This window comes from Polyodon spathula, chromosome 24, assembly GCF_017654505.1.
Source record: "Polyodon spathula isolate WHYD16114869_AA chromosome 24, ASM1765450v1, whole genome shotgun sequence".
NCBI classification, from domain to species: Eukaryota; Metazoa; Chordata; class Actinopteri; order Acipenseriformes; family Polyodontidae; genus Polyodon; species Polyodon spathula.
The window spans coordinates 21,424,783-21,452,219 of NC_054557.1; the positions used below are offsets into that span (position 1 = coordinate 21,424,783).

Consider the following 27,437-nt stretch of genomic DNA (forward strand, 5'->3'; position numbering starts at 1 on the left):
ACTTATTAGCCATAGTTTAAAAATCAATACCGTTGTATCATTCTGTTGGTGTTTTGCGTTTAATGTTGCATTAAGTACAGCGAATTTGAAACCTTAATAAAATAACAAACTGCATTTGCGTATAGAAACGTCATTTTTTCGATTCAGCAGCACTAAAGGGATTAATGTATTGTACTGTATCATTGTGTTATTTTTCTAAATGAGGCTTTGTCAGTCGAATACAAATATTTAAAGACGTTTGGGAGCCTGTTGAAGAAAGTAGCTTTATTACAATGCAAAAGTTACAAAACAAAAAACTGACTTGTTTTAATTATAGTAATATCTCAGTATTTTAATTGCAGTGCATTTGGTGATGTTAATGAATGGGTAAAAAACACCAGCAATAGTTATATTGTAACATTATTCAGATCGACGTCATCCACTTTCGTAGGGCTTCTCAAACTCGGTCCTGGGGACCCCCTGTGGCTGCTGGTTTTCATTCCAACAGAGTTACTTAACTAGACTCATAATTGAACAGATAATTAGGCCTTTTTACTTTATTTTTCAGCTCTAAACAGTTGCATATTTCAAGTTAGATATAACATTTGATAAGTAACTTGAACTCTGCAACTGTTTAGGAGCTGAAAACATGTAAAAAGGTCTAATTAAGCAAATAATCAGTTCAATTAAGGGTCTAGTTCAGTAATTGAGAGCTTGGTTGGAACGAAAACCAGCAGCCACAGGGGGTCCCCAGGACCGAGTTTGAGAAGCCCTGCTTTAGTGGAAGGTGCTACATTTTTTATTTTTTATTAAAGTTTAAATTAAATCAGGTTACTAGGACGAGAGGCGCATTTAAAATTGAGTTTCTGTAAGCGCCATATTGCTCTGGCAGCAAAGGCGACAGTTTCGTCATATTTATAGTCTCTCGTTATTCGCTTCTGATTGGTTTGTAGAGATAAGACGGACGGGGAGCGCAGGCCAATGAACGCACACCAACCAGCCCCCGACTCAACCCTCGCCCATTGATCTGGGAAAGAAACAGCGATAATGGAGAAATTGTGTTGCTTGGATAAGAAAGTATTTTTTAAAATGCAACCAAAAACTGTTTGTCTCGCATACTACTGCTGTGTGACTAAACAGATTAACTGACCGAGGCGCTACATAAGTAGTGCGGTAATGTCGTTGTTGTGTGATAAATACAAACATATAGCACTGTGCTAAATTAACGTAGAGCTTTGTCAAAATACACAAACTAGAACCTAAAAAAATATGTTTATTATCGGTTTCAGTATTTGACATGTATCTCCGCTACACACAAGAACTTGACGAACTTCTTCATTTTCCAGGCGACGAATACATTTACGTGACATTGTCATGTTTTTTATAACAGAAATCAAACCCCAAAACAAACCTCCAAAATAGCTGTTAATAACTCTGCAACGTGCATTACGTGAAACAACGACTTAGGTAGTGACTTTGAATCTTCCTACCACGCTAAAACACTCAAACTGCCAGTGTAATGTATTTAAGTTGGCTGTAAACTTGGACTTTTTTCAAACTCTTGAAGCTTACAGTTGTTCGCTGTTTTGTCCACTGCAGAGGCATCAACTCTCCTGTCTACAAAGCCAGATTCGAAGATGCAACCTGCTCGTGTCAAAGAGGAGAGTCTAAAGTGCGGTTGTTTTCAGGCGTCTATTGAAGAGAGCGAGGAGGTCTCTAATTATTACCCGGAGCTGGTCCACATTAAAGAGGAGATCATTGACCCTGAACTGGAGCCTGTCCGGATTGCAGGAGACGTGAGTGAGCTGGGAGCGATCCGCATTGTAGAGGACCTCACTGAACTGGAATCGCCTTCAAATATACACTGTAAGATAAAAATGCCTAACACTCAAAGACTAACATGTAGGTAGGTGTGTGTGTGTGTGTGTGTGTATATATATATATATATATATATATATATATATATATATATATATACACACACACACACACACACACACACACCCCTACATGTTAGAGGCATAGTAGACTAGCTTGTTGTTTTATGTTATTTTTAAATGTTTTGTATTTAACAAGGACAATGTACAATTGTTTTACATTTATGGCATGCCATAAGATGCACTGCACCCAGATTTAGCTATGAGCTCTCTTACATTGCCAGTCCCTGGACTTGCTAATGTTGCTGGTGCTGATAAAAGGCAGGAAAATTGATTGGTTAGCTGTATTAACTGAGGCCAGTTATAATGTGTTCGAGCTAACAAGAGGGCAGAAAATACACTGTAGAACCTTGAAGGTACTCCAGTAAAGGGAACCAGTGAGAATATGGAGTAGTAAAATTGATTTTAAAGCACTACTTTGCGCTACATGGTACAACGATATGAAATGTACAGGTGTTGCTTAAGTAAGGCAACATCAGTACCAATTAGGATGCTAAATTGGCCAGCCACACCTCATTGAAACACATCAGAAAGATCTAAATGTGTTCCTCTTTGCTTAGACATGCCACATCTGAAAGAAATATAAAGATCACGAATAGGAGTCATTTTGCCTGTGATGCCTGATTTATGGGTGTTGAACGCTTCCTGGGTCTTTTCTCCTCACACACGTGCTTTCAAAGTGACCGCGAATGAAGAGGACCCTCATTCCAAACTCTGCCCTCCCTTCAAGCTCCCTTTCACTGGGGCCCTCGAGATACACATCAGACACCCCCACCCGGGGCAACCGCGCCTGCACAGCTGCCCTGACTGCGGGGGAGCTTTCTGCTTCTCGGGGGACCTTTAAAAACACGGGGGAATCCACATGGGGGAGATGCGGTATCACTGCTCAGAATGCAGGAGGAGTTTCAGGTACTCCAATGCCCTCAAAAGACACCAGCGCATTCACTCAGGAGAAGCCCCTTACCGGTGCCCCGCAGGCGGGGAAAGGTTCAGACAGCCGGGGGGACCTTTAAATCTCACCAGCGGATTCACACAGGAGAGAGGTCGTATCACTGCAGTGAGTGCGTTTCAAACAGCCGGGGCACCTTCAACAACACCAGAGACTTCAAGGAGACGCGGCCCCCTTTCAGTGCTCCGACTGCGGGAAGAGTTTCAAGCAGCAAGGCGCTCTGCTATCTCACCAGGTCATTCACACAGGGGGAAAGCCGTATCGCTGCTCTGAATGCGGGATGAGTTTTTGAAGATCTGCGGCCCTGAAGTTCCACCAAAGACTTCACAAGGGAGATTCCCTTCACGCCTGCCCCAAGTGCGGGAAGAGTTTCAAGCAAGCGGAGTATTGAGTCAAGCACTGTCGAATCCACGCTGTCGACACCTTGTATCAGTGTCCTCAGTGCCAGAGAGGCTACATTCGGCTGGACCACCTCAAAAGCTACCAGTGAATTCACACAGGAGAGGCTCAGTATCGCTGCGCGGATTGTGGCAAGAGTTTCAAGCAGTCCGGGGACCTGAAAAAACACTGTCGCGTTCACACAGGAGAGAAACCGTATCAGTGCAGTGAATGTGGCAAGAGTTTCAACCAATCGGGTGCTCTTTGTTTTTTATTTTAAATAGGTGCCAATAGGGACCTAAAACCCCTGATTTATAAAAACAATTAAAATAAAAAAAATTTAAAAATCTGAATGCAGAAATCGCTGTGCAATCGGCAACCAATTTCCTATTTGAATATCAGGCAGTTGAGAACAGTGTATTTAAAAAAATGCGTTTAGACTCTTCAAAGTACAAATGAAGACGTGCATGTACATATTATTATCTGTGTAATACATATATTGTGAAAACTTTGATACAAAGTTTCTCCTAGATAAATACAAAAAAAATGTGACTGTACCAACGCAGTTGGACCAGTGGCTCCCTCTATACGTTGGAATTATAGACACATTATGATATCAATTACCTGTGCCAAAGAGTGTCCTTAGAAAGATAAAGGATTCTTTAGATATATATGTAAAAGTCGAAGTAAGACACAACTGTGGGACATGACCTATTTAAGAAAGTGTGCAGTGTTTCATTAAACGACATTCAATGCTAAATGAGGGCCTTGTAGCAGTGTACTGTATGCTGGAATTGGATATGTACTCCAATTCTCTGTATGAGAATTCAAATAAATTTGCTCTACTGTATAATATTTAGCTTCATTGTGTTGTATGTGTATCCAGATATAGCATGTTAAGATCATGCATTTTTTAAGGTTAGGGTTTTGTCTTGCTGTTTGGGATGGATCGGTAGTCTTCTCAGTAAAGTTCCAATATCTGTGTTGTCCAGTCAACATTAACCTTTTCACTACCACACAAAGGTTCCAGTACAGCTGTGTTTCAGCCTTGAAATGAGGTGGTGTTTTTTTGTGATACCTTTCTTCTTCAGGTTAAAATCTGGAAACTGGGTAAAGTTTTCACTGTAGGTTCAGCCTCAGAACATTACCACCGCTCGCTACCCCTGTAGTAGTTTAAAACATCCGGTAAATAGCGAGAATGATCGACTGTTAATGTGAAGACTTGCAATCGCCATTTTAAAAACCACAGTGATTGATACTCAGAGGCAGAAGGGGCGGGTTTAAAAAAAAAAAAAAAAAACACACACACACATTTGTGCCGGAAGGAGAGAGGACAGCAATCAAACAAAGTAGTGCTACGCGTTTTGTTTTGTAATCTCCAAACGATGAGATTTGATTTTATTAAACTCTGTAGTGTATATACATTACTGTAGGAAGCCTCGAGTCCTGAAGATCGGTAGCAAGCACGGAGACTCTCGGTTGAAACACGGATTCAGGGAATCGTGCAGCGGTGCTAAGGTATTTTATTATGAAGCAGAATAGTCGTTAACATACATTTCTGTCAATACAATGCTTTGTTGTAGATTGAACTAGAATGTAAATAGGTCAAAAAGGGGAAGGCAGTCAGGTCTGCATTTTATTGTGAAGATTACATTGTATAAGCTATATATATAGCTTATATATATATATATAGTATTATATCTATATATATATATCTCACTATATATATATATATATATATATATATAATATATATATATATATAATATTATATATAATTTGCAATTACGTTAATTTTGGTTGTCTTACTGCAATTACGTTAATACTAAAATACACTAAAATATAGCAGTTTTTTTTATTTTTTTTTTTTTATTTTTTTATTTTTTTGCAATTACTCAAATACCGTTTATTCGATAGCAGATGTTTCACTTACTTGGAATGAGACTAACAGATTTTTTTATGAACTTTGCAGTCTTCAATTTTCGCATCCTCACTGCAGAAAGAAAGTGATCGGTAATTGTAATGTGTTTCACAAATCCAACTCTGGCTTGCCTCAGGTTATTGCCAGCGAAACACAAATAAATACACTTAATAATTTTTTTTTTTTAATATTTTTTGTTTGGCTAATCACAAATTTAAAGCAGAATTTAAATTGTCCGGACAAGCAAGCTCAAAGCTGAGACAGAATGAAATGATGATCACTCCATTACCCGTGTAATATCCTTTTAAGTGTGTTCCCTGATATATTCTCTGTGGTTTCTACATATTATGAAAACACATCAAATTCATTGGAAGATTTGTGCAAAGCGACAAATGAATGCAGCTTAAAGGGTACATAAGAACATAAGAACATAAGAAAGTTTACAAACGAGAGGAGGCCATTCGGCCCATCTTGCTCGTTTGGTTGTTAGTAGCTTATTGATTCCAAAATCTCATCAAGCAGCTTCTTGAAGGATCCCAGGGTGTCAGCTTCAACAACATTACTGGGGAGTTGATTCCAGACCCTCACAATTCTCTGTGTAAAAAAGTGTCTCCTATTTTCTGTTCTGAATGCCCCTTTTTCTAAACTCCATTTGTGACCCCTGGTCCTTGTTTTTTTTTTTCAGGCTGAAAAAGTCCCTTGGGTCGACACTGTCAATACCTTTTAGAATTTTGAATGCTTGAATTAGGTCGCCACGTAGTCTTCTTTGTTCAAGACTGAACAGATTCAATTCTTTTAGCCTGTCTGCATATGACATGCCTTTTAAGCCCGGAATAATTCTGGTCGCTCTTCTTTGCACTCTTTCTAGAGCAGCAATATCTTTTTTATAGCGAGGTGACCAGAACTGAACACAGTATTCAAGATGAGGTCTTACTAGTGCATTGTACAGTTTTAACATTACTTCCCTTGATTTAAATTCAACACTTTTCACAATGTATCCGAGCATCTTGTTAGCCTTTTTTATAGCTTCCCCACATTGTCTAGATGAAGACATTTCTGAGTCAACAAAAACTCCTAGGTCTTTTTCATAGATTCCTTCTCCAATTTCAGTATCTCCCATATGATATTTATAATGTACATTTTTATTTCCTGCGTGCAGTACCTTACACTTTTCTCTATTAAATGTCATTTGCCATGTGTCTGCCCAGTTCTGAATCTTGTCTAGATCATTTTGAATGACCTTTGCTGCTGCAACAGTGTTTGCCACTCCTCCTACTTTTGTGTCGTCTGCAAATTTAACAAGTTTGCTTACTATACCAGAATCTAAATCATTAATGTAGATTAGGAATAGCAGAGGACCTAATACTGATCCCTGTGGTACACCGCTGGTTACCACACTCCATTCTGAGGTTTTTCCTCTAATCAGTACTTTCTGTTTTCTACATGTTAACCACTCCCTAATCCATGTACATGTGTTTCCTTGAATCCCAACTGCGTTCAGTTTGAGAATTAATCTTTTGTGCGGGATTTTGTCAAAAGCTTTCTGGAAATCTAAATAAACCATGTCATATGCTTTGCAATTATCCATTATGGATGTTGCATCCTCAAAAAAATCAAGCAAGTTAGTTAGACACGATCTCCCTTTCCTAAAACCATGTTGACTGTCTCCCAGGACCCTGTTACCATATAGGTAATTTTCCATTTTGGATCTTATTATAGTTTCCATAAGTTTGCATATAATAGAAGTCAGGCTTACTGGTCTGTAGTTACCTGGTTCAGTTTTGTTTCCCTTTTTGTGGATCGGTATTACGTTTGCAATTTTCCAGTCTGTCGGTACCACCCCTGTGTCAAGAGACTGCTGCATGATCTTGGTTAGCGGTTTGTAAATTACTTCTTTCATTTCTTTGAGTACTACTGGGAGGATCTCATCCGGCCCAGGGGATTTGTTTATTTTAAGAGCTCCTAGTCCCTTTAACACTTCTGCCTCAGTTATGCTAAAGTTATTTAAAACTGGACAGGAATTGGATGACATGTGGGGCATGTTGTCAGTATCTTCCTTTGTAAAAACTTGTGAAAAGTAATCATTTAACATATTTGCTATTTTTTTTTCTTCATCTATGATTTTGCCATTTGTATCTCTTAAACATTTAATCTCCTCTTTGAATGTTCTCTTGCTGTTGTAATATTGGAAAAACATTTTGGAATTGGTTTTAGCTCCCTTAGCAATGTTTATTTCTATTTCTCTCTTGGCCTTTCTAACTTCCTTTTTGACTTGCGTTTGCAGTTCTGTGTACTCTTTCTGCATACTTTCTTTTTGGTCCTTTTTTAATGCTCTGTAAAGTGCCTTTTTTCGCTGAATATTTTTTTTAATTGATCTATTAAACCATTTTGGCAATTTAGTTTTACATTTAGATTTGTCTACTTTAGGGATATAATTGTTTTGTGCCTCTAGTACTACATTTTTGAAGAACAACCATCCTTCTTCTGTGGGTGTTTTCTCTATTTTACTCCAATCTACTTCTGTTAGTCTCTGTTTCATACCTTCATAGTTTGCTTTTCTAAAATTGTAAACCTTAGCTTTAGTCATTTCTTTTGGGGATTTAAAAAACACTTCAAATGAGACCATGAGACCATGTTGTGGTCTGAGTTTGCCAGTGGTTCTCTGACCTCTGTTTTAGTTATTCTATCTTCGTTATTTGAAAAAGACTAAATCAAGGCATGCCTCCCCTCTAAAGGACCTTTATTTTATTGTGTCACATGTTCCCATGTGTTGCTGCAACTGTTTGCATAAGGTGTGTGTTTTCATTTTTTTATTTATTTGGATGCATTTTGACCACTTTTTTGAACTTTGAAATTGCATTCCCTGCCTCAAGATGGCTTCCCATGTACCTCTCAGAACTACATTTCCCATCATCCTCCTGCTCACATATGTAACTGAGATGGATTTACCAGTGAGCGGGAGGATGATGAGAAATGTAGTTCTGAGAGGCCCATGCGGGGACAAAATGGTCCTTATGTATCCTTTAGTAACACTCTTGTTTTCTGCCACAGGCGCTGTAAAGGTACAAAGGATGGAGCCTGACCAGATTGCTGAGGATGTCAGTGAGCGAGGACCTGCCCAGGAGATAGGAAAGAGTGCAAAACTGGGATCTAACCAGGGTACAGAGGACCCTGACAGGGCTGCAAAGGACACTGTTGAGCATGATGAACAGAAAAGCAACGACCAGGAAGCTGTCCGTGTTAAAGAAGAACTTATTGACCAGGAACTGGAGCCTGCTAAAATGAAGGAGACGAAAAACGCCAACAAAAAGGCGTCCAAAGAAAGCCCCTCGACTGACACCCTGTACATCTGCACTGAATGTGGGAAGAGTTTTAACCAGCTGCAGACTCTGAAAAGACACATCCGCACCCACGCCACCCAGACTTCCTTTCAGTGCTCGGAGTGCGACCAGAGCTTCAGCCAGCTGGTGAAGTTCAAAGCCCACATGCGCTCTCACACGGGAGAACTGCCCTATTACTGCAGAGACTGTGGAAAGGGGTTCAAAAACTTGGGGAACCTGAAATCCCACCAGCGCACGCACACGGGCGAGATGCCCTACCACTGCACGGAATGTGGGAAGAGGTTCAAAAACACAGGCAACCTGCGCTCCCACCTACGGATCCACACCGGAGAGAAACCGTACCACTGCTCCGAGTGCGGCAAGAACTTCAAAAACCTGGGCAACTTCAAGACCCACCAGTACATTCACACAGGAGAGTCGCCTTTCCACTGCTCCGACTGCGGGAAGAGTTTCAAACACCTGGGCAATCTGAAAACGCACCAGCGCGTTCACACGGGAGAGAAGCCGTATCACTGCACCGAGTGCGACAGGAGCTTCAAGCAGTCCGGAGACCTCAAGGCTCACCTACGCATTCACACGGGGGAGACCCCCTTCAGCTGCAGCGAGTGTGGGAAGAGTTTCAGTCGGGTGGTGACCCTCAAAGCCCACCAGCGGGTTCACACCGGAGAGAGGCCGTATCTGTGCTCCGAATGTGGGAAGAGCTTCAAAGAGTCGGGGGCTTTGACCAAACACCAGCGCATTCACAGATGAGGAATTCGCTCACTGCGTCGAATGTGGAAATTGTTGTGGCTCAAAATAAGTTTTGAACTGGCCCTGCGGGCATTTGTTACCCGTGTTTCAAACTTGCTTACTACTGTACGACTCCTGCCAAAAGTTTGGCATCCCCCTATAGAATTAACTCATTTTACTTCATAAAGTCCAGTGAAACCTGCTGAATAATGTTACGTTAACTACAGACCGCTTTGTAGTTTTCCATATCCTTAGCGAAATTAAAAAATATGACATTTCGAAATCTAACATGAAATATTGTACTACTAATATGGCTTCCGGTAGACACTTGTGATAATTGTTTTTGTTTTGTTTCTTCGCTTGCATTATGTTAAATAAAATATATAAATTATGTTCATATAGTTTTTTTATTTAATTGTCTTAATACTAAAATTCCAGATGATGCACAATGTTTGGCCAGATCTGTACATCTTATAACTAGGGCTTGAATTTGTGGTTATTTTCAGGAGTGCCCAAAATAATTCATTCAGCTATGTAGGGATAACAAGATCTTTTGTAAGCAAGCCAGGGGCCAACCCACAAGCACCAGAAAGCAGCAGAATACTTATTCTGGGTCACTGTACAACTGAACTGAAAAATGACATGTGCCAGTCCTGATGTGGACAGAATTTATACTGCATAACAATTGCAGGATGGTTTTCCAAAAGTGGCAAAACAAGAACTAGGTAACAAAATGCTTTTAAAACTGGATTGAGACCGCTGGCAGTGTCAGATCAGACGGTGTGTATTTCTCAACAGGTAATTGCATTCCGAACAAATGTACTAACTTCTTATTCAGAAATGTAAGGGTTGAGACTACAGTACAGGTAGTAGAATGACTCCGTAGATACACTAGTCGTGCATCATTTTTTCAATACTTTTAATTGGCACAGTTTTACAACTGAAGACCACTGCATTAAAATAGCTGAGTCTAGGAAATGACCTTTGTGTCATCTGTTTTGTCAAAGGCCCCTTTTTAAAAGCATGTGAATTGTTTCGTAGTCATTTGAAACTGCAAAATCCTTTCCTCTAATAGTATTTTCGAGCATTTTTCATCACTGGATCATTACCCTGGATAATGATCCTGGAAATAAGTGGTTCCCTTGTATTGTAAAATATATATCCAGTGAATCCCAAATCAACGCCTAAGCTTTAAATATCTCTAATATATATCTAAATATCTAAATATGCTCAGCTGTGTTGATGTATGTAGTGGAATAATAGATGTAGCAGATCAATGGTACAGGTGTTTATAACATAGAAATGTGGCCTTCATGCAACTTCTGCTGAGTTTAACCGGATATTCTTTGTTTGGGGTGAATACAGTTTTTAAAACATGTTTTTACACAGTGTAACGACCTCGAGAGGTGGCGGGAATCTCGGCAGACCACCCATAATGGACAGGTGGCGAGGACGCTGATTGGGCAGAGGGGAAAGGCTACCAAGAGGTCTCCTCCAATCAGAGAAGAGAGAGGGGGCGGGACAGCATATAAGAGCGACGGGAATGACACAAGGAGGGGGTGTGGAAGGGAGGAAGAGGGCAAGCCATAGGAGCGACTGAGAAGGAGAAAGGAAGCCAGACAGGAGTCTGAGCGATAAGCCTGAGGAGCTGCATCAGGAGAGCAGTGTGTGTGTGTGTGTGTGTGTTCAACCCCTCCCCCAGTACTGCTGCCTATCCTGTGCTCTTTCACCCCGCTAACCTCTATTCTAAATATATACGGGCTGACCTCACCCGTTCACTACCATCAGTGCCTCCGTCTGAGTCCATAAGGCCGGAGTCCAAAAACGTTACAATATTTAAGATGTTGTTACCACCTCACAAGCCCAACTTTAAAATAAGTGATTTATTATACTTGCCTCTTGTACAAGGTAGAGTATGCAAAAACGAAATGAATGTTGTGTGTTCTACATTAAAGAATATAACGATTATAATGTTTGGTTTTTTTTTCCTTAAAGCTAACAAAGTAATTAAGTAACTCTTACGTGTTGTGTCGTTCGTTGTAAAAAGTTTCCAATGTTCAGTTTTGGAAGGAACACGCGTTCTAGTAAACCTGGTGACACACAGTACTACACTTTGAAGAAATCTCTGTTTGCAAACCATACTTTCAGGCAGTGTTGCACTTCCTGGGTCATGTCACTGACCCTGATTTGTCCAAATCTGAGGTTACCTTAACATATGGTAGTACATACTAGTGCTAATATACAGCTATGGCCAAAAGTTTAGCATCATCACCCTCTAAAAGTAACTGATTTTGCTTCATAAAGTTGAATGAAAGGTTCAGGTTAAAGCAAGTTAGTGGGTGAAAGCCGCTGGCTGGTTAATGACAGGAAGGAAGGCAAGTCAGTGTGACAGGGCGTGCCATGTCTCTGGTTCCTCCTCTTATGCATAAATAAATAGGTCATTTTACACGTATTAAATATTAGCCGACATTTCGTTAGACCCAGAAGCCATACTGGGAAGTTTTGTGTCCGACACCGTCAGAGAGAGAAGCAACCTGTGCTCACCAGAGCGAAACTAACAATAAAACAGCATCGGAGAACCTGATGATTTTTGCAAACAGTCATAGCAGGGTCAGTTGCAGCGTACCGATGATTTATTCCAGTCCACATCAAGTGGACTAAAATGCGAACTAGAAAATCCTGCAAATCTGCGCTGACTTATCTTGATTGCAGCGTACCAAACCCAACCCTGGTTAACTGAAACAAGTGGAACTAAATAATCAAACCTATAATGGGTGCTAATCCTACAGCAATGGCTAAAAGTTTTGCATCACCCTGTAGAATTAACGCATTTTGTTTTATGAAGTGAAATGAAACCCGCTAAATAATGTTAATATATTAAATTCTGTACAGCTTTGTAGTTTTCCATATACTTAACAAAAATGTGACATTTCGAAATTATGGCTATTACGATATCATTTTGTAGTTTCTTTGATTACATGATGTTAAATAAAAGATCTACATTATGTTTTTGGTTTTTTTTTTTATTTTGCAAATACATCTGAGGATGTTCTCATGAACAAACTACATCTAGAAACAAGAGTTAAGACTTCCTTCTTTGGGGAAAACACAGATGTGGATGTTTCACATGAACATGCTAGAACTGGGAAAAAGCCATTCATATTGCAAAAGATAAGGATCTCATAACCGGAATGATTACCTTTATATGGAAAGAGCAACACGGAATTCTGCTTGAAAAGTTCAGCTAGAAAGTAGCACGTTTTTCTCAAACCCCAAATGCCCATGGGTGCACTCTCAACTCAAACCATGGCTAACCGAGGACTAGCAAAGGAGTGCTCACTCCACGCGTCCTCCATTTAAATTGTGTTAATATGACTCATTATGGGTCCCTTAGAGAAAGGGTGCTCCCTCTGGTCCAGGGCAGGCTTGAGGCACAGAGACAGAACTGCTCCCTCCATCCAACCCTCACCCCATAAGAGAAAGGGTGCTCCCCCCAGTCCAGGCACAGAGACTGAACTGCTCACAGGGAGATTACCTGTAAAGATGCTTTCCTATCACTGAAAATATGTTCTTGTCTATCTGGTTAAAGGAAGGTGGTCCCCGGTTCAAATCCCAGCTCAGCCACTGACTCACAGTGCGATCCTGAGCAAGTCACTTAACCGCCTTGTGCTCCGTCTTTCGGGTGAGATGTTGTGAGTCACTCTGCAGCTGATACACAGTTCGCATACTCTATTCTCCATATGTCCTCCTTACTAACGGTGTCTGCTAAATAAAATAAATAATAATAAAGATACTCGACCATTGCCCAACACAAATTTAACTGCGTTCCGAAAATACATGCTTTTTTTCGGCATAATTCCTAAAGTGGCGTGTGTGTATGTGTGTCTATATAGATATAGATATAGATATAGATATAGATATATATATATATATATATATAGATATAGATATAGATATAGATATAGATATAGAGATATAGAGATATAGATATATAGATATATAGACACTGAATAGAGGAGAACACAGTAATGAAAGTGCGCTTCTGAATATGCACTTCAATACGTGACCGTGAACATGTGAGCGTCCCCCGATTGGTTTGACTGACGCCAATCTACACAAATGAACCCCGCGATCCTGCCAGCTCGAACGGTATCCCTCAGCGAATGAGACACAGCGGGGGGCGGGTTCGCGCGGGTCACGTGGGTGTGCTGCAGTTTTGCGATCCAGAGGAAAGCTCATTGAATTGGGTGCGATTCGCATTGCAAACTCGGAATTGCATTGTTTAATCGAACAAAATACAGAATTACTACACAACACCTGGACACAAGAGTTTGGTGCAAATTTACACGCCATAGCTCCGCTGCGGTTATATTAAGGCATAAGGTAAGCTGCATACACACACACACACACACACACACACATATATATATATATATTACGTTGCACGCCGGGAGGTTGTAAACAAAAATCCTTTTTGTAAAATTAACCCGTGTGCTAACGAAAATATTTCGATTCCAAATGTATTTATTCATAATGTTGTAGATTGGTAGTATCGATCGGAGAGTGTTTATCAAGTGTTGAACGTTGTGGATAATATATATTTTGGGGGTTTTTCGCAATCCGCTTTGCGACTCTAGCAAGTACCAGCAGCTAAACTATTTGTAATAAACTAAACAGGAAAAAAGCAAGAAGCTCTATATTATTAAAAAAAAAGTTACAGCTCAAAATGTATATGTATGTGGCTATGTGTCACTCACATTGACATCCTGTATACCCGTGCGCTCACATTGACATCCTATATACCTGTGTATTTTTCAGAAAGTATTTAAACCGGAATAGTTTATTACACATATTAATAAAATAGATGTACACTTTGTAACACATTCCGGTCGTGTGGTAATGTGACCTAGAAATATTAGAATAAACTAAATTCAGTGACCAACCTTTACCTTTTTCATTGGCCTGCTCTGTGACCTTTCAACTATATAGACAGCGGAAAGGTCATAGTGTCACGTGATATTTGAATTGAATGTTCAGTCCTGGCATTTAGGGTTCTCCAGACAAGTTTAAAAAGTTGTTTTTTTTTTTTAAAGAAAATGATTAACTATTATTTCAATATTGGAGTAGAATCATTACACCATAAGATGGGAAGGGACATGTCTTAAAGCAATTAAATTTGACTCTTCTTGCTTAGAACCTAATGCAATCCCACATACAGTACAACACTTTACATCAAAAATGTGTGTTTCTTACAAAACATTTGTGCCTAATATAATGAATAAATTCATTTGTTAGCTATTATCAAGTAAAAAAAGAACAATTCAGAAGTGTATTTATTTATTTATTTTTTGTGTAGTGACCCAGGCACTGAAGAAACACAAGCCCTCCAGGATTTGAGAAAATGGAGCTGGTCCATCTCCCCACACTGCACCCTGACCAGATTGCAGGGGATATCGGTGAACTGGGGCCTGTGAAGGTGATAAAGAAGCTAGCTGATGCAGGATCGAAATCTAACCCCATCGATGAAGCCAGTGAACCAGGGTCTGTCTGCGCTAAAGAACAGAGCGATACGGAATCTGTCCACATTAAAAAAGAGGTCATTGACCCAGAACTGGAATCTAACAAAGACTTAAAAAAACATGAAGAAGCAAGTCTTTCGACAGACACCCTGTACATCTGCCCCGAATGTGGCAAGAGTTTCGTTCAGCTGCAGACTCTGAGAAGACACTTGCGTGCCCACGCGTCGGAGACCTCTTTACAGTGCTCCCAATGCGAGAAAAAATTCAACCAGCTTTCCAAGTTCAAAGCCCACCAGCGCTTTCACACCGGGAAGAGCCATGATTGCTCAGATTGCGGGAAGAGCTTCCGGCAGTTGGGAGACCTCAAATCCCACCAGCGTATCCACACTGGAGAGGCGCCATATCGCTGCCCGGAATGCGACAAGAGCTTTAAAAACTTAGGGAACCTGAAGGCGCATCGACGCATCCATTCTGGGGAAACGCCTTTCCCCTGTCCGGAATGCGGGAAGAGCTTCCGGCAGCTGCAGACGTTGAAAAGGCACGTGCGCATTCACACCGGTGAGACTCCCTATCACTGCTCGGACTGCGGAAAAAGCTTCAAGCAGTCCGGGGAGCTGAAAGCCCACCAGCGCAATCACACGGGAGATATGCCTTACCGCTGCTCCGAATGCGGGAAGAGTTTCAAACACCTGGGCAATCTGAAAACGCACCAGCGCGTTCACACGGGAGAGAAGCCATATCACTGCACCGAGTGCGACAGGAGCTTCAAGCAGTCCGGAGACCTCAAGGCTCACCTACGCATTCACACGGGGGAGACCCCCTTCAGCTGCAGCGAGTGCGGGAAGAGTTTCAAGAGGGTGGTGACCCTCAAAGCCCACCAGCGGGTTCACACCGGAGAGAGGCCGTATCTATGCTCCGAATGTGGGAAGAGTTTCAAAGAGTCGGGGGCTTTGACCAAACACCAGCGCATCCACACAGCTGCCCCCCCTCCATCTCTTCTCTACCTGAAGAGCGAATCAAGCAGTCAGGAGACCGCCAGCTAAATCAGTCCAGGGGAGCCCTCGGCTGAAGCACGTGGAGTTTGAAAAATTATTTAAGTAATCAACATTTCCCAAAGACTACAAAGTAACCAGGTCTCTGTAGCGCGCACAAAATCCAATTTGGTTTCATTGGCTCCCAGATCCCCAAGCTGTGACTATTTAAAGAAAGTTTCATTCGGATGGGTTAAATAACGTTTCATGTTTTAGAACACATTGTGATGCGAGTTTAAAAACTGCATTTCAAATACCATAATGCAATGCGAGTTATAAATGGAAAGCCTACAAATACCATCATGCAAGCTGATGTGAGTTGAGTTTAAAAAGAAAAACCTGACGGCATGCAGGACTACAAGTACCAGAATGCAATGGGCGTGAATTTGTAGGGTACAGTCAACAACCTGTCCCTATTTACTAGCAGTTTCTGGGGCTGCATATAGTAGGGGTGTACAGTTCTGTGTCATTCTTCAGCTAACACTAATACTCTGTTCCCACTGCTGGTCCTGACCTAGTTTGCTATGTCATATCTGTGTTAAGTTGCTTATTGTTGTATTTACATTTAAAACAAATACCATAACAATACAATAATAAATGCATCCACTAGCCAGCAAGCATGCAGCAAGAGAGACTGGTTACAGTTTAAACAGGAAAGAAAAGATAAAGAACAAAATTAGTCTTAAATTTCATTTTGAATTGCTTTTAGAATAATCGATTTCGCTGTCCTCAGATTAATGTGCGTCTCAAGTAACAGTAATGAGTGTGGCTCTGTTACAGGGAATGCCCACAGATTTTTCATTTATCTACACATCCTACCCCACAACTTACAAGTGAAAAATATTCTACAAATTTGTAGAAAATTAATTAAAAATAAAAAACTGAAATAGCTTGGTTGGATAAGTGTCCAGCCCCCTTGTAATAGCAATTCTAATTTAGCTCAGGTGTAATCAGTCACCTTCAAAATCACACACCAAGTTAAGTGGCCTCCACCTGTGTTAAATTGTAGTGATTCATATGAATTCAGCCGTTTCTGTAGGTTCCCTCTGCTGGGTAGTGCATTTCAAAGCAAAGACTCAACCCTGAGCACCAAGGCGCTTTCAAAAGAACTCCAGGACAAAGTTGTTAAAAGGCACAGATCAGGGGATGGGTATAAAAAAATATCAAAGGCCTTGAATATCCCTTGGAGCATGGTCAAGACGATTATTAAGATCCTGCCTAGATCAGGCTGTCCCTCCAAACTGGATGACTGAGCAAGAAGGAGACTGATCAGAGAGGCTACCAAGAGGCCAATGGCAACTTTGCAAGAGCTACAGGCTTTTATGGCCAAGACCAGTCAAAGTGTGCATGTGACAACAATATCCCAAACACTCCACAAATCTGGCCTGTACAGTAGGGTGGCAAGAAGGAAGCCAGTACTCAAGAAAGCTCACCTTGAATCCTGTTTGAAGTATGTACAAAAACACTGAGGAGATTCTGTAGCCATCTGGCAAAACGTTTTGTGGTCTGATGAAACTAAAATGCAAATGTTTGGCCTAAATGCAAAGCGTTATGTTTGGCGCAAACCCAACACAGCGCATCACCCAAAGAACACCATCCCTACTGTGAAGCATGGTGCTGACAGTATCATGTTATGGGGATGTTTCCCATCGGCAGGGACTGGGGCACTTGACAGGATAGAAGGGAAAATGAATGGAGCAAAGTACAGAGAAGTCCTTGAGGAAAACCTGTTGCCCTCTGCAAGAAAGCTGAAGCTGGGACGGAAGTTCACCTTTCAGCATGACAACAACCCAAAGCACACAGCCAAAGCTACACTGGAGTGGGTAAGAAACAAAAAGGTAAATGTCCTTGAGTGACCCAGTCAGAGCCCCGACCTAAATCCAGTCGAAAATTTGTGGCATGACTTGAAGATTACAGACTCCCGAAGGAACTTGACAGAGCTTGAACAGTTTTGTAGAGAAGAATGGTCAAATATTGCCAAATCTAGGTGTGCAAAGTTGGTAGAGACCTATCCCAACAGACTCACAGCTGTAGTTTAAGCTAAGTCATAAAAACAAAAATAAATATATAATTATGTATTATTGATTTTAAATCATTAACTAAACATGCACATGGTTTGAAATATTTTCAGTACCAGCGATTTTATACATATTTTTTTTTGGGGGGCGGGGGGCAATAGAAGCCAATGAGGTGGCACCTTGGAGTCACCATTAGACTTAGACCTAGTCTTTTTAAAAATGTAAACTATTTCTTTAAGAAAGGTGTAATAAAAGTCTTATTTGCAAGGGGGGCTGAAAATGCAGACTAAGTTGAAAACATTTATTGTATGTATTTCTTTTAAGGTGTTTCTGATGCATTATAGCTCAACCGAGATACAACAGCTTGTTTACTACCTGTGTATTAGGGGCGCGGGGCTAAAGACTTGTTTAATAATCCAGGTAGACATACACCTGCACAGGGACTGAATACTGCCTTCCCCTAATCTAATAATGCTCTTCAGCATATTTTTCCTGAACAAACAAACAGTTCTTGAATTCACCACCTTGTGAAGGTTAGGTGATAAACTCATCAAAATCTGCCCTCAGTACTGTAGTTTGGATGGAATGTCATTAACGTTATATGATAAGCTCTGAGATCACAAACCACCTAGTTTAATAATTAACCTTTCACCCCTTAGAAAGTAAACGATTGCTGATGTGGGGGAGGGATGGGCAAACTTGCTAATGTAACGCCCTTACTCAAATACAGGGAAGATGAATTTGAGTTTTTAATTGAGAATTGTAGAAGGAGCAACCCTAGGATTACATTATTAATAGTGCCGATATCCTTATAGCAGCATTTATAAAGTACAAAATAGCAAAACAAACAACTCTGATAAAGGCAATTTTTGGGAGGGGCATTATATGTTCAAATTAAACAGTTACTCACAGTTATGTTAGTTTTGTTATTTAGTCATTTTTTAAAGCAGCTTTCCTCATGCAAAGGGATTGGTAATGTGATTTGTAATGGTTTACAGAGACTCAAAGGGAATGGATGAGATGTTTGTTTGCATAACCCTGCTACACAGTGGGTTCTATCTGAATTATTAAACTGCGGGAGTACAGGATTTGAATAGACCGCTGGATGTAAGGATGGTCCAGGTGGAAATGTTGGTCTTTGTCAGGGGCTGGAATTCACCTCTTCACCCCTACCCTGGCTCTGCTACACTGCTGGTCTGTTCCTTCTCATCACTGCGTATTCATCGTTTGTAATGGGGGTAGCCTGTGGTTTGCAACGGACCATTCTGGGATTTGGGCGTCTTCACTGGTGGTCTCTTCTTCCATCTCTATCCTTTCACCACTTTGTTGTTTTGGGTCAGTGTAGTGAATGTTGTCCGCTCACCATACAAAAAAAGAATACATCTTCAGTGCAGAATGTTTATGCCACAGATGAATTGAGAGCGGATTTGTCTGGTCCTGTAATAGATGCCTGCTCTGGTCCATCTGAAATACACACAAGATAACTGAACACTCCCATCCTAGTGGAGCAGGCAGAATGAGTCTGAAAGCACGGAGAAAAGAGGCTCTTTGGATACTTACAATTGACCTCCAATCTGTACACAGCACTCGTCACTTCACTTACAGGGCTATACGCTTTACACTGATATTTTCCGTTATCAGACTGCAGGACGGGGTTGAAGGAGACTACACTGCTGTCCACAGACAATGTTATTCTGTCACTAGGGACAAGGGCTGACCGTCCTTCAGCCAGAGACTTGAGAAAGCAGTCTGTGATCCAAACACCTGGCAGGTCAGCTTTAGAGCCTGGTTTTCTATTGGCTGGGCTGGGTTGGGTTTCACATTTACATTAGTTATCGGCTCTGTGAATAGAAGGATTCAAGTTATAGTCTTTAACCAATTAATAGCACTGTATAGTATTTTACAAGTACACTAGCTGAGTTGCATGAAAGCTTCCATCAAGAAAACACCTCAGATCTAAATAACTAAGAAAGAGGTGTGAGTTACAGCTGAAGAGGTGTTTAAGCAGGACCGCTGTGCCTCTCTAATGTGTTAAAAAAGCAGATGAGCTCCAGAGAGTGGTGCAGGGTAGGGTGGGAGTCCCATAGATCAGGGCAGAGGTTTATATCAATACCATCTAGTAGGAGATGTATGCTGAGGCATAGAACTGCAGCGCTAAGTCTTGATGTGTAGAACAGCAGCACTCAAACTACACATGTAGTTAGTGGATGTTCATCACACAGTAAAATAAATAGATAAAAGTCTTAAAAAGATACATTTATTAAGATTGTTGGGTTTAAAATATCAAAGGCTTATTTCTACCCCACAAAAGAATGTCCACAAATGTGCAATCAGGTCGACTCTTTTTAAGGACTTCTCTTAAGTGTTTAAACTTTCTCTTAGATTAAAAAGTTTTCATTTTTTTTTTTTTAATAGATGGAAAACTCCATTTTAACAAGACAATCAGACAGATTATATTCCATGAAATTGTGATACATGTGTACCTGCTCCTCCACTAGCAGTGAGCGATGGTGTTAGTAGAGTAATACAGGAGAGCCTCTGTTCTGCATGCCCCAAAACTCTGCTCAGCCAGATTTATAATCAAACCATAAGGCATCCCTCTATTATTTAGTAGACACTTTTATGTAATATAGACTAGGGGGTGAACTATGCATCACAACTGCTACAGCACTTACAATAAGACCTCAGTTTTACGTCTCGTCTGAAGGTCAGAGCACAAGAAGGTTGTGCTCAAGGTCACACACAGTCAATGGCTGAGCTAGGATTGAACCTGGAACTTCCTGGTATCAAGCCCCTTTTCTTTAGCCATTGGACCACCTACTCTTCTATGTAAGACTCATTTGGATAAATAACTTACCATAAACTTTCAAGGTAACACACCCATTGATATTTTGCACATTTCCTGGTCCCTCGATAAGGCCCTGAAATGTATAGACTCCGGAATCGCTGAGTTTCACAGAACTCCAGTGATCCTGTGGTTGCGTTCAGGGTGACTCTGTTCACATACCCAGGAGCTACGATTGGGTTGAATCCGACCCACGACACCACAAAGATATTTGCAGGGCTGAAAGACCATATCATTGAACGCAGAACTCCAGGGGGTTTCATCTCCAGCTGTACATTGTCTCCAGCCTGGCTGATTACAGGATCTGTGACAGGTTTTACTTCCAAAGCTAAACAACCTTAAATTAAAAAAAAATCTATATTTAAAAATCCTCACAACATACTGTATTCTGTATATATATATATATATATATATATATATATATATATATATATTATATATATATATCTACATTTTTTTTATTTTTTACCTGCACATAGCGATATGATAATCCAGTTTAGTAAGTGTGCTTCCATCGTCAGATCTGCCTGCCAGTGCTGCTGTGCTGTTTGAGTGTAACAATTAGGAGCAGTTTCCTTCTCCAGGAAACAGATCAGTTGATTCACTGGGGGAGGGCGTGTGGCACATACACAATGCAGTCCAGGAAAGCACTCACACCTCACACGACCATGGAGAACTCGCAAGCAGCACTTCTGATGCTGGGGCTCCTGCTGTTTCTAAAAGGTAACAGTGTTGCATCGTTAAACTTTCCAGCTGCATGTGAGAGTGCTGTAATGGGACACTTACACACGTAATGCCTTCAGCTAAACATAATATTTGTATACAGCACTATGTTTTAACGTGTTACAGATGTTAAGCATATGCAAATATCCAGTTTTGTTGATCAGTTTAACAGTTCATTTGAGTATTTACTAGTTGTTGTGATGTTATATCTACCACCACTACTCCTGCTGCTAATAATGTTAAGGATAGTAATAACAGACATCTTACAGTTTGACAGAATATTTACAATGCTGGTTTTTTTTTAGGATCGTCAACACTGGTAATAAAACCTGTCACGGACCCTGTAATCTGTGAGGTTGGAGACAATGTAATGCTGCATATTGAACCCTCTGGAGCTCTAGCTGCAGTGTCTTGGGTTTTTAGCCCTAAAGGTATCACTGTGGTGTCACTTACCAGTTCCACCCCAGTCATAGACCCTGGATACGTGAACAGAGTCACGCTGAACACAACTACAGGATCACTAGAGCTCAGATCTGTGAACCGCAATGACGACGGAGTGTATGTGTTTGATGGCATTATCATTGTGTCAGGAAACAGAGTCTCATTCGAGGGAAACGTTACCTTGAAAGTTTATGGTAAGTTATTTATCCCAGTGCGTCTGAAGCAGAGAGATACCTGATGGCTCATTTAGAAATCTCGGCAAAGTATTGGTACAGCATATGGATGAAAATATCTTTGTATCAGGAAGCAGAAACATTCAAGGGGAAGTTTACCTTGTACATTTATGGTACGTCAATTAAGAATACATGCATATCAGTTGTTTTCTTTGCAACATGTGGGTAGGGGACGTACCACCATGCTGTCTGCTCAGCCTTAAAAATAGGTAAAATGTAAACTGTGATGGTCTGTCCTTGGAGGGGGGGAGGGGGATCCAACTTTTGAAGGAACAAATCCATAAAAATATGGAATACGGAGTGTCATGTATTGGGCTTGGCGGTCGTTTCATTACACTGGTGAGATTGGAGCAGATGGACTGTGTGGTCACATGCTGAGGAGCAATCTCTTCACTACCTCTTTTATATTAGTACTTTTTTTAATTATTCGATGGGCATTTAACTGTATGCTGTGTTTTCAATGGGTTAAATTAAAGAGCACTTCTGTTTCTATTTTTTTTGGTTCTTTTTACGATTTTGTTCAGCTGCGGCAGTAAAACCTGTCACAGACCCTGTGATCAGCAAGGTTGGAGGCAACGTAACGCTGGAGATTAACCCCCCTGGAGTTCTGAGTTCAGTGGAGTGGGCTTTCGGTCCTGCAGGGATCCCTGTGGTGAAATGGTCCGGATCAAACCCAGTCATAGCCCCTAATTATGTGAACAGAGTCACCCTGAACACAAATACGGGCTCACTGGGGCTCAGCTCTGCGAACGTCAGTGACGCTGGAGTGTATCTGTTTAGTGGCAATACCGTTGTATCAGGAAATCGAGAGTACTTCAATGGCAGTGTTACCTTGGAAGTGTATGGTAAGTCAATTGAGAACACATGAATTAAGCATGTTTGGGTCGGAGGCAGGGGGGGGCACACCCCCTCCTCAAAAGAGAGATATCATGAGTTTATTGAATCACTGGTGGGAATCTTATTTTGTGGATCAACCAAGAATGATTCACTTAATTCACCACGTTTAATACTTTATTCAACAGCATGCAGTACTAAAAAGTCACTTTATGTGCATAATAGAGTGTAGTGTCTCTTCATTCCTCTCGTCCAACAGAAGACGTCTGAAAAAGTATTTTTATAGCTATCCTGTGGTGACGTCATTCTTTTACAATGCTTTCTTTTGTAACTTTTCCTGTGTAGCTTGGTACCCTCTCTGCCCTTCTAATAAACATGCTCAATTCATTTATTTGACACATGTACCCTGCTAACAAGATATATTGCTACCCTCTATGTATCATACCCAGATAAGGAATGTGTTCCTATCAGTAATTGTCAGCAAGCTTGCCTTTCCATTGAGCTTAAGGAAATAAGCAGACAAAGCATAACAACATATCAAATAGGAAAAATACTCGAAAAACACACTTTTTATTGCACTGCTTGCACTGCATGAGGCGGTCACATGTTGAGGAGCAATCTTTTTCTCGCTACCCCCTGGTATATGTTAGTACTTTTCGTATCTGATTTGCATTTAGAAGTCATGGATTGAATGAGACTGATGTTCCAAAGGGATAGTCTTACAAAATTAACTTCTTCGTTGTCCTCTGAAGTTATAAGAACACGCTCATGAAGGGTGATCTGGTCACAGATCTGCAGTTATAAGAACACGCTCATGAAGGGTGATCTGGTCACAGATCTGAAGTTATAAGAACACGCTCATGAAGGGTGATCTGGTCACAGATCTGCAGTTATAAGAAGACGCTCATGAAGGGTGATCTGGTCACAGATCTGAAGTTATAAGAACACGCTCATGAAGGGTGATCTGGTCACAGATCTGCAGTTATAAGAAGACGCTCATGAAGGGTGATCTGGTCACAGATCTGAAGTTATAAGAACACGCTCATGAAGGGTGATCTGGTCACAGATCTGAAGTTATAAGAACACACTCATGAAGGGTGATCTGGTCACACATCTGAAGTCACATTTGTCTTAGTTGGGGTATGGCCTGATATGGCCTCATATGACCAATATAACAAATAGGGCCATTTTCTGCCTACGCCTGAACGGAATGAAACCTATCTAGTATTGTGAGACGTGTTTCAAAAACAAAATCAGCTTGAGTGAAGGAGTTGAACACTACTGAGTGCTGTGGAGATATTGTGCACAAAAGCATGTATTTCTAACAGGAGTTAAACTCAGTTAAGTTCTGGATGTAGTGTGTGGGAAACACCACTAGTCCACTGCTTTGATGAGGAAACCACCTTCTGATACTGTGAGGAGGTGCTGTGCCTTTGGTGACAGGCTCTCATGCATGACAAGGAGCTTCAGTAGCTATTGCTGTTTGAATGGGATCTCATTGTGTTCAACAGCGTTGTAAGGTGAATGTTCATTTTAGATGGACCAGAATCCCTCACTCTGTATATCAGCACCCCAAAATCTGATCTATAGTGCAGGATCAGACCTCACTCTGTCCTGCTCTGCACAGTCCAGCCCACTTTCTCACTGCCAATGGTTCTTTAATGGAGCCCCTCTTAACAAGCTGGGCTCACAGCTCAATGTGGCTCACACCTCTTTCTTAGTTATTTAGATCTGAGGTGTTTTCTTGATGGAAGCTTTCATGCAACTCAGCTAGTGTACTTGTAAAATACTATACAGTGCTATTAATTGGTTAAAGACTATAACTTGAATCCTTCTATTCACAGAGCCGATAACTAATGTAAATGTGAAACCAAACCCAGCCCAGCCAATAGAAAACCAGGCTCTAAAGCTGACCTGCCAGGTGTTTGGATCACAGATTGTTTCCTCAAGTCTCTGGCTGAAGGACGGTCAGCCCTTGGTCCCTAGTGACAGAATAACATTGTCTGTGGACAGCAGTGTAGTCTCCTTCAACCCAGTCCTGCAGTCTGATAATGGAGAATATCAGTGTAAAGCGTATAGCCCTGTAAGTGAAGTAACGAGCGCTGTGTATAGATTGGAGGTCAATTGTAAGTATCCAAAGAGCCTCTTTTCTCCGTGCTTTCAGACTCATTCTGCCTGCTCCACTGGGATGGGAGTGTTCACAGTTATCTTGTGTGTATTTCAGATGGACCAGAGCAGGCATCTATTACAGGACCAGACAAAGCCGCTCTCAATTCATCTGTGACCTTCAAGTGTTTGGCTCAGTCTATCCCCCCTTGTATTTACATCTGGTATGTAAATGGGAGACAGACTTCTCAGGGCATCCAATACCAGATAGATGCTGTTAGCAATGTTGATACAGGAAGCTACATGTGCATGGCCTGGAACTCAGTGACAAGGCGGACCAGCATTGCAGAGAAAAAACTTACTGTGACCGGTGAGTCGTTGTGGTTTTTATATTTACAATGATGAGGGAGGTTTCACCCGTGTAGCCTGGAACACAGTGACTGGAAGAAACAGCCATGCAGTAATTTACTATGACTGGTGACTTAAAATATGATTTGAATTTGTGTGTGTGAGTTCCGTTTCCTTAAATATTAAACTTTGAAGGAAGGATTAGGGCAGGAGGCTCTGAGGGTTCATTACAAAAAATAACTGGCAGTCTGAACATACAGGATAGTAGCAGCCTTTTCAACTGTATCAAATCATTAATTGTAGGCTTAGTGGTCCAGTGGCTTAAGAAAAGGGCTTGACACACTGTGTGCGACCCTGAGTGAGCCACTTAACCTCCTTGTGCTCCGTCCTTTGGATGAGACATAAAACAAACAAGGTCCTATTGGAAGTGACTCTGCAGCAGCAGTTACAATGCATAGTTCACCCCCCTAGTCTTAAGTTGCTTTGGATAAAAGTGTCTGCTAAATGACTCATTCGTAATCATAATTAATTCATGGGTCCTCCTCCAGCAGAGGCTCAGAGAGTAGGGTTAGGGATGGGTTTAGGTTGATTGACACATTTCTTGTTAAGGTATTTGTGGCAAAGTTAGGGTGAGTATTAATTCAATACATCGCATTTCTCAAGCAGCATGACTGATATAAACCGATATAAATTATTTAAAAGGTTTATATATTTATATACGTTTCAGCACAGTGTGTTTTTCAGTGCCCCCGACTGTCTGTCCCCCAAATCACTCATCCACATTCCACACAACCTAATAGAAGACTGCGTCTTCTAAATTCAGACATGCTGTTATAGTGTCAGTTTCAAAGTGTGAACAACCTCAGCCCTCACTGAACACACTGCAGTCCTCAACACTTAGCTCGGAGATGTTTGTTTGACAGTTTACTCCTCTATCTAGGTAAAGAAGGGCCCGTCTTGTCTCCAGGAGCGATCGCAGGAATTGTCATCGCTACACTTGTAGGGGTCACTGGCATTGCTCTTGGGGTGTATTTCAGTGTAAAGTTATGCACGTAAGTACACTCTGAAGATTAGTGTTATTGACGTACAATTGTTTTTCACAACCCTGAATGTTATATAATGCAAATGAGTAGGTATTCCTGTGCCCTTTATTAATAGCATTGCAAGAACTGTGCAAAACACTAACAAGAAAACACTGCTGTTTTACATTTTACTCAGGAAGAATCCAGATGATCCCAACCTTGGTCCAGCTAAAAGATGTGAGTATGCCTGATTACTGTAAGAGACACGCCCCAGAGACATGCGAGCCTTCCTCTCTCTACACCGAATCATCTATTCAGCTTATTTATATATCAGTTTAATGTCCTAATTCTAGAAAGATGATTTCTCTGAGTCTTCTATTACAGGTTTAGATGCTGTCACTTGGCCGAATGCATCAGAAACATATGAGAACATGCCGGCTAACCAGAGAGCAGTAAGTAACCAGAGGGATACTTTATAGAAACCATGAAGTTAGTGCTCTTGAAATTGAGCGTGTGTGTTGATCAGTAATCATTAACAGCTCATTAGAGCAGGAACCGAGCAACCTTTGTCATTTGAAATGTACTCTGCCCTTCCCTGGGGATTTATTCAACGCTTCTGCAAAGGCGGGTGTTGATAACAACAGGGAAATAACATACAAAAAACACAAGAGATGCATAATCTGGGTAAGAGAATCTTCTTTGAAAGTAACTGAAATATCTGGATTCTTATTTTTCAGGGCAAAGCAAAAAAACAGGACCACACATACACAATAAGGACCCTTTATTGTTATAAAATAACACTGCTGTTATAATTTCTCAACCAATAACTGTGCCCCTCTCTCCCTGTCCAGGACTTACAGCCATCTGAGCAGTCCACATACAGCACCTTGAAGAAGTAGGAGTTATTCCATATCCCTAAACTCACCTTGTAGCAACTCTGGATCATAATACATAAGATACATGGGTTAAAGTGTAAGCCATTGTATTTTTTCTCCAACAGACCTTGATTCAGGAAACATCACAACAGCTGTACAGTCTGTAAAGAGTACTTATTTTAAATTTTTTTAGTTCAATATTTCTACT

The 27,437-nt window shown here is 41.0% G+C and overlaps 2 protein-coding genes and 1 long non-coding RNA gene across 4 annotated transcripts; 2 read left to right on the plus strand and 1 right to left on the minus strand.

Moving 5' to 3' along the window:
* The first annotated feature begins 1,061 nt into the window (after window positions 1-1,061).
* LOC121298604 (zinc finger protein 665-like) lies at window positions 1,062-16,646 on the plus strand. The gene is made up of 4 exons (XM_041225729.1): window positions 1,062-1,845; window positions 8,216-9,252; window positions 10,624-10,793; window positions 14,608-16,646. Exons 1-4 carry the CDS (start codon window positions 1,617-1,619, stop codon window positions 15,794-15,796), a joined length of 2,625 nt encoding a protein of 874 aa, XP_041081663.1. The 5' UTR covers window positions 1,062-1,616; the 3' UTR covers window positions 15,797-16,646.
* Window positions 16,647-17,807: 1,161 nt separating this feature from the next.
* Window positions 17,808-21,191, minus strand: LOC121298758. The gene is made up of 4 exons (XR_005947316.1): window positions 21,117-21,191; window positions 20,660-20,984; window positions 19,363-19,643; window positions 17,808-19,266 (listed from the first exon to the last, which is right to left on the minus strand). It is a non-coding gene; the product is annotated as an uncharacterized LOC121298758 (long non-coding RNA).
* An 88-nt stretch (window positions 21,192-21,279) lies between these two features.
* Window positions 21,280-27,431, plus strand: LOC121298666 (carcinoembryonic antigen-related cell adhesion molecule 1-like). Of its 2 annotated transcripts, XM_041225835.1 has the most exons (10): window positions 21,280-21,370; window positions 21,676-22,005; window positions 22,569-22,889; window positions 24,723-25,004; window positions 25,103-25,354; window positions 26,273-26,384; window positions 26,551-26,591; window positions 26,739-26,806; window positions 27,092-27,124; window positions 27,206-27,431. In XM_041225835.1, the coding sequence occupies exons 1-10, from the start codon at window positions 21,280-21,282 to the stop codon at window positions 27,251-27,253; spliced, it is 1,578 nt and encodes a 525-aa protein (XP_041081769.1). In that variant the 3' UTR covers window positions 27,254-27,431. The 2 variants fall into 2 exon arrangements, with proteins under 2 accessions (XP_041081769.1, XP_041081770.1); XM_041225836.1 differs by lacking the exon at window positions 24,723-25,004.
* Window positions 27,432-27,437: the final 6 nt, after the last annotated feature.